Source organism: Littorina saxatilis, linkage group LG6, assembly GCF_037325665.1.
Source record: "Littorina saxatilis isolate snail1 linkage group LG6, US_GU_Lsax_2.0, whole genome shotgun sequence".
Taxonomy (NCBI): domain Eukaryota; kingdom Metazoa; phylum Mollusca; class Gastropoda; order Littorinimorpha; family Littorinidae; genus Littorina; species Littorina saxatilis.
Window position 1 is genome coordinate 18,092,929 of NC_090250.1, and position 10,838 is coordinate 18,103,766.

General features: G+C 41.6%; 1 protein-coding gene across 1 annotated transcript; it reads right to left on the reverse strand.

Moving 5' to 3' along the window:
* Positions 1–2,628: 2,628 nt before the first annotated feature.
* LOC138968660 (uncharacterized) lies at positions 2,629–7,211 on the reverse strand. The gene is made up of 3 exons (XM_070341252.1): positions 6,662–7,211; positions 5,482–5,685; positions 2,629–5,177 (listed from the first exon to the last, which is right to left on the reverse strand). Exons 1-3 carry the CDS (start codon positions 6,904–6,906, stop codon positions 4,919–4,921), a joined length of 708 nt encoding a protein of 235 aa, XP_070197353.1. The 5' UTR covers positions 6,907–7,211; the 3' UTR covers positions 2,629–4,918.
* Positions 7,212–10,838: the final 3,627 nt, after the last annotated feature.

Sequence of the window (10,838 nt, forward strand, 5' to 3'; positions counted from 1 at the left end):
ACACTGTCTCACTCTCTCTACGTATGCAATGCGTTATTGTGCAACTTTGCTGCAATTTCCACACTATATTGTTTTCCCCTTTTCCTTTTTACTACATTATGTACGTCTGTAAGAAACTTGAACCTTTTTCCTTCTTACTATCTATATTCTGTTCGTCTGTATTAAATGTTTGTATAAGGGACATGACAGGTTGTAAGATTAGGCTTTGCCTAAAACTTCTATCCTTTGGTAATAAAGTTCAGTTTCAGTTACGTACCCTCTCTCTCCCACGTACTCTCTTTCTCCCTCTCCCTCTCTTTCTCCCTCTCCCCCTGTCTCTTCTGATTTAAAAAATATATATACTATTATCTCTTTGTGTAACTTCATGTTAGTGATTATGCTGTTAATACAAACAAAACGATTGTGAAACGATTGTAATATTTTACAAGTAAACACATCCACGCAAAACTTCATTTGCACAGAGCAACATTTTTTTGGCATTAGTGTATTTTAACAGTAGCTGAGAAACAAACTCATGATAATAAAATTCAAATTTAAAGAGATACGATATCGATTAAAATCAAAACATAACACCAAGACATCTCTTTTTGACCTTCTCTTTGGGAGTGAAATTTTATTTCTGATTTCAAAGGCCAAACAAAGTTAGAAAAGAAGCCATGACGTCACGTAAAAATTATTATTATTTTTAATTTTTTATTGCCTGGGTTTGTGTGTGTGTGTGTGTTTGTTTTGTTTTTACCAGAACAATATACATTTCATACGTATATACAACATAACTAATATTTCTTTCAACATAAAGGAACAAGCGATTTTCCGAGGAGAACAAAATTTCCATTTGTAATGATGCCTATTTATAGATTCTCATCATTGGCAAAGCGTCAATACAAAGCCAGACGATGCTTTTGCGCCCTGTGTCAGTCAGTTGAGGTGCTGCAGCGCATTATAGATTCTATGTCACTTGTTAACATCACGACGGCAAAGGCTTATTATGTTCCAGACCTGTCGCATCATACTAACTAGTGGCCTTATTAATTGTCGCATTATCCACGTCATAAACAAGCAGTAACGCAAAGAGACTTTAGACGAATATCGAAAATGACTGACTGACTAAATGACTGATTTGTTATTACTTTAACGCACCTTTAGGCTGTTGTCCAGGGGAGATAAATGAACAGTCAGGTCAAGGCGAATTACACAGTCACACGCATTCACTCCCCTTTATTTGTTTAAACATCTGAAATGTGCGTCTCTCTCTCTCTCTCTCTCTCTCTCTCTCTCTCTCTCTCTCTCTCTCTCTCTCTCTCTCTCTCTTGTTGTTAACTTTTTTATTTTTTTTTATTTTATCACTGTGTGTCTGTGCGTCCCAAGGACAGATTGTAAGAAAAGGCATAGCCTTAAATCTTAATCCTTGTAAAATAAAGTTCAATTCAATTCAATTCTCTCTCCCTCTCTCTCTCTCTCTTTCTCTGTCTCTCTCTTAATCTTCTGTTACTATGTTCTCATAACTTGATGGACATGGACTGGTCTTCCATATATATTGACCTTTGGCGAGTTTTTTTGGTGTTAATTCTATTTAGTTTTTGAGTCACTTGAGAAAAAGTGACTCTATGTAATCGGTCAGTGTTAGTCTGTCCAGCCGGCCGTCCGGCCGGCCGTCCGGCCGGCCGGCCGTAGACACCACCTTAACGTTGGACTTTTCTCGGAAACTATCAAAGCGATCGGGCTCATATTTTGTTTAGTCGTGACCTCCAATGACCTCTACACTTTAACGATGGTTTCGTTGACCTTTGACCTTTTTCAAGGTCACAGGTCAGCGTCAAAGGAAAAATTAGACATTTTATATCTTTTCTCGGAAACTATCAAAGCGATCGGGCTCATATTTTGTTTAGTCGTGACCTCCAATGACCTCTACACTTTAACGATGGTTTCGTTGACCTTTGACCTTTTTCAAGGTCACAGGTCAGCGTCAAAGGAAAAATTAGACATTTTATATCTTTGACAAAGTTCATCGGATGTGATTGAAACTTTGTAGGATTATTCTTTACATCAAAGTATTTACATCTGTAGCCTTTTACGAACGTTATCAGAAAAACAAGGGAGATAACTAGCCTTTTCTGTTCGGCAACACACAACTTAACGTTGGGCTTTTCTCGGAAACTATAAAAGTGACCGGGCTCAAATTTTATGTGAACGTGACTCATTGTGTTGTGAATAGCAATTTCTTCCTGTCCATCTGATGCCTCATATAATATTCAGAACTGCGAAAGTGACTCGATCGAGCGTTTGCTCTTCTTGTTACCTCTTTTTTTTCTTCTTTTTTTTTGAAATCAAAAAAAAGTTTTTGGGTCGGCGCCAAATCGATAGGGTCGGTCGGGTTACCCTAAACAGACAATTTTTTTTTTTTGGCCTTACTTTAACGCACCTTTAGGCTGTTGTCCAGGGGAGATAAACGAACAGTCAGGTCAAGGCGAATTACACAGTCACACGCATTCACTCCCCTTTATTTGTTTAAACATCTGAAATGTGCGTCTCTCTCTCTCTCTCTCTCTCTCTCTCTCTCTCTCTCTCTCTCTCTCTCTCGTTGTTGTTAAGTGTTTAATCTTTTATCTTATTATTGTGTACGTGTCTGTGCGTCCCAAGGACAGATTGTAAGAAAAGGCATAGCCTTAAATCTTAATCCTTGTAAAATAAAGTTCAATTCAATTCAATTCTCTCTCTCTCTCTCTTTCTCTGTCTCTCTCTTAATCTTCTGTTACTATCTTCTCATAACTTGATGGACATGGACTGGTCTTCCATATATATTGACCTTTGGCGAGTTTTTTTGGTGTTAATTCTATTTACTTTTTGAGTCACTTGAGAAAAAGTGACTATGTAATCGGTCAGTGTTAGTCTGTCCAGCCGTCCGTCCGGCCGTCCGTCCGGCCGTCCGTCCGGCCGTCCGGCCGCCCGGCCGGCCGGCCGTAGACACCACCTTAACGTTGGACTTTTCTCGGAAACTATCAAAGCGATCGGGCTCATATTTTGTTTAGTCGTGACCTCCAATGACCTCTACACTTTAACGATGGTTTCGTTGACCTTTGACCTTTTTCAAGGTCACAGGTCAGCGTCAAAGGAAAAATTAGACATTTTATATCTTTTCTCGGAAACTATCAAAGCGATCGGGCTCATATTTTGTTTAGTCGTGACCTCCAATGACCTCTACACTTTAACGATGGTTTCGTTGACCTTTGACTTTTTTCAAGGTCACAGGTCAGCGTCAAAGGAAAAATTAGACATTTTATATCTTTGACAAAGTTCATCGGATGTGATTGAAACTTTGTAGGATTATTCTTTACATCAAAGTATTTACATCTGTAGCCTTTTACGAACGTTATCAGAAAAACAAGGGAGATAACTAGCCTTTTCTGTTCGGCAACACACAACTTAACGTTGGGCTTTTCTCGGAAACTATAAAAGTGACCGGGCTCAAATTTTATGTGAACGTGACTCATTGTGTTGTGAATAGCAATTTCTTCCTGTCCATCTGATGCCTCATATAATATTCAGAACTGCGAAAGTGACTCGATCGAGCGTTTGCTCTTCTTGTTGTTAGTAGAAAACGATGACAGAGATGAGAGAAAAACAGACATTCTTGTGAGAACACACGCGAAAACGAGGATAATAACTGGCTTATGTCTTTATTTTACTTTGCTGATGAAGACAGCGTTGTGAAACACACACACACGCGCGCGCGCGCAGAGTTTGTCTGTCACAGGGTGACATGACATAACATGACTTATGTAACGATGCTACATTATTACTTGCAACGTAGTTGCTTCATTGACTCCTCAGTTTCACGGATTTTTTCTTCCCTCGAAGTTTCACACGTTTTTGTTGCTTGAAACAGTTTTCATTATACCTATGACAATAATATGTCATGTTCGTTTGTATGTATATTTTTGTTTGTTTGTTTAGTCTGTTAATCGTTTGCTTGTTTGTCGTTTGTTTTTATAACTTCTTTAATTGATATTCCAACATTTTTAAAACGTATTATCATTAGATTAAACCCTCCCATTGGCGAGAGCTGGATGTAAAAAAGCACCTGTTTGCTTATGTCATTACCCTCGTTAACTCTTTCCGCCCTGCGCCCGACAGTTTGTCGGGCGCTCCTTTGCAGCTTTCAACGCCTGTGCCCGACAAACTGTCGGGCGGTGACACGCATCTTCTCTGACCTTGTTTCTGATCTAAATATAAAGGCAGGTCACGAGCAAGGGAGGTAAATCTGTTCCCACTTCCTTCTTCTTTGTTTGGAGCAATTTGGCGAACGAAAATCGTCCGATTGAGTGTTTTTTGAGCATTTTTCTTGCGAAATATGAGCAACCAACGCCGCTACTCATTGAGGCAGGTTCTTGACGAGATTTTCCTCGACGATGACAGTGATTATGATGCCGAATGCGACGTTTTTTCGTTTCAATCGAGTGAAACAAGTGGTGATTTGAGTGCACAAGACCTGTGCGCGGGCTTCGATGCAATTTATGTGAGACAGAAACATCCTGTGACTTGTTGGAACAACTGTGACAGAGTGGTGTGTTTACATACTTTTTGGTGTTGTGTTTGTGACTTGGAAGAAGGATTTCTTTGAACTTTACACACTTCAGAAGGTACTGACTGCTACTCAACAGGTAAGAACATGCACTTATCACACAACACACAAAATTGTATGTGTTTACAACTATTAGTTGCAGAGTTAGAAGCGCTTTAGTGAAGTACCCATCAGATTTGCACTACAGTGCCAAAACCCTCCAGGCTGGAGAGGCTGCTGAGCCTGCACTGCAGTCAGGGCTGATAGGGTTAATAAAGAATTTGTCATTGTCATTGTCTCTCTCTCCTCTTATCTCCACACCTTCCATCACTTCCTCCACCCCCTCCCGTTCTACTCTCAAACAGGAGGCTGTGGATAAGGATGCGGACATTTCTTCTGACAGTACTCGGGCACGTGAAACACCCCGGGGTCAACGGGCCCCGTGGAGTAGGAGCTTGGTACGAAGGTCAAGTTGTGTTTGAAGGTTTGCACCACCTCGTGGTAGCGACATGGGACACCTTGGATGTCCGAATACCACGTGTCTGCTGGTGCAACAGCACCCTTCTTGGCCCACCCAGCGCACTTCCGGCCCCCGATGTCGATTGTTTCGATCAGCCTATCGGAATGAAAGGGCATACTAAGTAAGGTTGCACGATAAAATTGATACTAATTCAAAACAAAATTGCTAGAAAAATTTACTAATTGTTAAGAGGGAAGGTCGATTATCCCTTTTCTCCCAAAGCAAAATCCCTTTCGTAAGTTCGTTCTCTCTCTCTCTCTCTCTCTCTCTCTCTCTCTCTCTCTCTCTCTCTCTCTCTCTCTCTCTCTCTCTCTCTTTTTTGTAAAAACGTTTTTCTTTCTTTCTTCCTTTCTTCCTCTCTTTCTTTGTCTGAAAAATAATGATTTATGCATGCACATACTTGCTGCCGCTGAGCCAATCAGGTTTGAGGACAGTGCAACCCTCTGCAATCCCGCACAGACGACAGCAATGTTTGGCGTCAGGGTAGATAACCCACATATCCCCGGGTTTGGTGAACAGGAGATGGCAGTCGGCTGTTGGGTCTTTGGGGCTCAGGCCTTGCCCTTGGCAGAAGTTGTTTTTCTGACCTTTCAAATGGTCAAACCTTCAAGATGACCAAGAAAGAGCAGTAAGGATTTAAAGCAAAATGATATATTTTAGAGTGCGACTAAAATGTATGGTGAACACAAAGTTTATGTTGACATGACACTGTGAGTTACTTTTATTATATATTCTTTGCTGTAATACGTCATGAAATAAATGTATTTTTTAAAATACGTTGACGGGCCACTGAAAGGACATTGTCATTCTTCTTCTTCCTCTTCTGTCTCTCCCCTCTCTCTCCCTAGCCCCTTTCTCTTCCTGCCCATCTCTCTCCCCCTTTGTCCCGCTCTGTCAACCCCTCTCTCTCTCTCTCTTTCCCCAACCTCTCTCTTAGTCTCTCTCTTTATCCGTCCCTTCCCCTATTATTCTCTCCCATCAGCCTCTCATCTCGTATCTCCCTCTCTGCCCCCTTACTCTCTCTCCCCCTCTCTCTCTCTTTCTCCCCCCTCTCTCTTTCGTCTTTCTCTCCCTCACCCCCCTCTCTCTATCTCTCTCCCTACTCTTCTCTCTCTCCCTACCTTCCTCCCCCTCTCTTTCTCCCCTTATGTATTACAATGTTTTTGTACAATGCACATATTTTATATCCACTTTTATGTTTTTCCATTAATTATGCAATTATTTAACGAGTTTTAGTAGTAGTGGTAGTAGTAGTAGTAGATTAGTTCCTCTTTAGGGCGAGAGCCAGATGCAATAAAGCATTTATCCTACATACGTCAGAGAGATTATCCTTGACATAACTAAACCATACGCTCACACAATTGTATAATCATATAAATGAGGTCGTGTCAAACTAGTCTTAATTTTGTACTGCTCGCTCACATTTCTATATTTAGAATCTGGTATGACACAGCAAGCCTTGTAGTATTCTCTCTCTCCATATATATACATATAATTATATATACTTATTCGTATTATCCTCGAGAAAAAAAGTCTCATTGACGTCATTGTCATTGTCATGGTCTCTTTACAAATCTTACCTTGCAGTCAGGTTGCTAAAGTTGTAGTACCAGGTGCCATTGTTTTTCACCTGGCCGATTGGGCCCAGGTTAATTATTTCTGCGAACTGCACCTGAAAAGTATTTGGCCACACGGGGGGAGAGTTGGGGTCTGGCCATACCCCTCCCGTACTCTCAGGCGAGAAACTGTCGCTGGGAGTGAAGACAGAAAATAGCACCACAGTGAAAACTGCGCTCACAGCCAGGAAATTTGCTTTGAAAGACATCTTGGTTTTCAGCGCGCTATTTCGTCTTCGTTCGCTGTTGGGTTTGAAATTGCGCTGTTTTTATTAGTTGGCAAGTTCTTTCTTTAGGTTTGTTTGAAGTGTAGCTGGGTTTTTTTTAATCACAAACAGCGTCCAGAAAATGTTGCCTGGTAGTAGCCTACAATGTTACACCTGAATGTTTTAGTACCTTTCACGGCTCTCCCTGAACGAATTGCCAAATCAAACACCAGAGACGACTGTTTGCGAAATACTATCTCACAGTGAGCATAGCGAGTTACAAGCCTAAAACGGGGTCGAGGGTCTCTTTTGTGAGTTTGAATAAAGACTGCCGTTTATATAGTCAACGTCTAAGGTTTACATAACTTGAGAAACCCGGCGTTATCTTAAGCGCTACGTATTAAGGCCAGTGCATACTTAGCTCGATTCACACAGAACAAGCATTGACCTTAACGGGCAAAGAAGCCGCCCGTGGTGACACGGGGGTATGACATGGATACCGTCTCTGCACAAACAGTTGATCTGTGACCTAATCCGCGACCTTAATGAAGGCACAGTAAGCCTCCCGTAAACCATCACAGATACTGTCAGGCTTTTACACAACGTAGACTAGTTGATTGTCCAGTGAAGCCTGGGGACTGTATCTCTGGTACTCTGGGGTCACTTGAGCTCAAATATGGCGAGTAGCTTGGAATTGTGGGGCCAAGGGTTTGTGCAAAAAATTACGTTCCTAACGGTAGGCAAACGGAAGATATTAGCTTTACACGCTTTTCACGCTTTTGACACCCGGCCAGGAAAACAAAATTCCCTGTAAAGCGGGTGCTAAAGATTTGGCATGAGGACGCGCGTTTCAACCTAACACTTGACGTCGAAGACATGTGCTAAGTGAGACCTAAAACCTTTATACACGAAGCATGGAAGCTTTTACAAAGCATGGGCGTGTACACTGGTCAGATAACATGTTTTTTTAATTCGTTTCAGCTGTTGTCAAAGACGTTTTCAACTTAAATTGAATGTGGTACTGTCATTGCGTATGTCTGGGTTTGAAACATCGTCCCGCGGCGCTCTCGATGTGTGGAGGGGTTGATATACTCCAAGAGAGGCTTGGTTTCGACGAGCGCACAATAGCTCAATTGTTTAGGGCGCTTATGTGCACACCGTATACCGTGGTTGCATTAGAAAAACGCAGCCGCCGGTTTTGGTTGCGCACTTCCGCCGTTTAACTAAGACACGCGACGTAAGTATCTCCACAAAATCACCTGTAACTTCTCACACATGACATATCATCACAGAAACATCGATTGTACTTTGGCCTAAGATGTTGCTGCATCGAACGATCGATCTGTTTCAATGCTTTAATGTGCTTGTGAACGTTGTGCTTCAATTATTTACACCTTTTTATGCGTATTCTGTGCAAGTTTTGACTTTCCACAGTCACTACGGACATTTAAGAGCATGATAATGATCACACACTATTGTGCTGTAATCAATGGCAATTCCTTGACATCGGGGTCAAATATTAAGTTTTAAAGTGGAACAGAAGCGTCATATTTCATGAATCTGTGAGGACACACCACGAATTTTCGGTTGCACACTTCCGCCACAGTCGGTTGCACACTGCCGCCGTTGAAGTTTTGCTTCGGGTGCACACCGCCGCCGCTTTTTTTTTCTACTTCGCTTATAAAATAGAGTTTCTTCACATTGTTTAACGTCTAACTGACCACACAGAGCCGTCTTAAGACATAAAACATAGATAGGCTCAAAATATTTTACAAAGAGAAGGGGAAAGTTTTGCAGTGCGGAAATTTAAAATAATTGCTTTGTTTGGTACACAATACAACAAAACTTGCTTTCTTTCCCGGAAGGTACATGGTATAATCAAATTGCGCCAGCTGTTGGTGAAAAGTCACTGGAGACGATGATTTCATAACCTTTTGGTGTACTTTCTTGAGTAAATAGTAAAGTGTTGTAATTTTAATAATGTAGACTTTGTCTTTATTTGTGATAGGTGATGAAAAGAAACAAGAAGCAATGGGCAGAATTAACAGGTCATACATTTCGATGTGTGCCTAGACATCAAAATAACGTGAGAGAAATATTCTAAGATTTTACTGTTTCTTATAAGATTCACAGATGGACCTGCCTGAAACAAGTGTTCAGCTCCTTGCATCCTGGCAGCAATCTGGCAAAGGCGATCGTTCACTTCCAGACTTCTGGTGACCGTTTCCCTAATTTGAAAGAGGGACGACTGCAAACTGCTTATTACGTAAGAGTACTTTGATGCCCGCCAGTCTGGTTGTCCAAGTTCTTTGAATTTCTTTACGCCCTCATTTTTCAGCACGGCCAGTTCTCTCAGCTCCTTAATCCTGACACTCACCGTCAACACTGCAGCATGAAGATCTGTTGGAGAGAGCTGGTGTGTGTCTACTTTCATCAACATCTCTTCCAGCGAGTCCAATTCTTTGACTAACCTGTCTCGTCTTTCCATGAGTGTTGGAGATTGCTCATGACCAAAGAGGTCGATATCGCCTTGGTCTTGACTTAGGGATGAGTTGATTTTCTTGGCGTCAAATGCCACTTTCACAACTTTTGGCGTCTCAGACAAAATGCTAATCGTGTCGTGCAGTATTCCTGGCTTCAATGTTTCATGCTGAATTTCATCTGTTTCTAGATGGTTGAGGCTAGGTATTGCAAAGTTTATTTTTGCGCATGATGACCTGCAAACACCGAGTGTCTCCGAGCCGTCCACAACTTGACCCTGGTTCTTAGGACCGCCCATGAACCGGATAAATTTTCCGTGGAAAAGGTGGTACCCAGTTCGCCAGAATAGTTTCGTCTCCTCCCTGTATCTCATAGAACTTGTGTTTTCTTCACTGTAAAAGCGCACCACATCCAAGAATAACAGGAAAGAAATGTTGTTTAGCGGAAATGTTCCTTCACATATCAATTCATGCAGTAGAAGCCATGTTGACAAAAGTCCTTGCTCCTTTAATCGTTGGGCAGCATTTGGTAGAATTTCCAGCAGTCGGTTTATTTCAGCATCAAGACCCTCAGGTTTGCTAGCTTCACACTCACTTTGCGACTGATCTACACTCTCACTGTTTGACGGATCCACAAACGTTTTGTTTTTGATTGTGATCTTACCACTGCCATCGTTCACCTCTATCTCCTGGCCAGCTTTATTAATCTCTGCGGGTGTCAACCGGAAATCTTTTGACACGAACTTTCTCTTTCCCGTTGCTTCATCGAGTACCAACTTTCGAAATTTTAATGGATCACCACTATGCTCCGCTTCAATATGACGTACTACTTCCGTTAGTCTTGAAAAAAGGTCCGAACAGTAGTAGCACTTGAACTCCATCACCTGAAAGGAGCACATTCTTTCATTATAAAAACCACAAACAAAAAACAAGCCAGGGACAAAAGATCACACACACACACATACACACAAAAAAACAGCTCCTGGGTAGCCCATTTGGTTTAGCCATGCAGTCATGAAGCTGCATGGATTATATCCCATATTTATTTTTCGATATCAGGTTTGTACCAATCCATGTATCTTAATGAGTGAAATGAAATAGTCTTTTCGTTGTGATCATCTCACTCTACCTTACTATATTATTGTTATCTCAGTAGACTAGTGGTTGAGCGTTGGTTGTATTGTGTTGCGTTGTGTTGAGTAGAATCTGAAATCCTCTCCCCCGATGTAACCGGGGTTTTGGCATCTATTGCCATATCACAACAGAATGTTGGTGTCACAGTGAGTAATGACAATAACAAAAAAAAAAAACCACATAAGAGAGAGAGAGAGAGAGAGAGAGAGAGAGAGAGAGAGAGAGAGAGAGAGAGACAGAGAGACAGAGAGAGAGAGAGAGAGAGAGAGAGAGTGAGTGAGAGAGAGAGAGAGAAAGAGAGAGAGAGAGAGAGGCTATTTA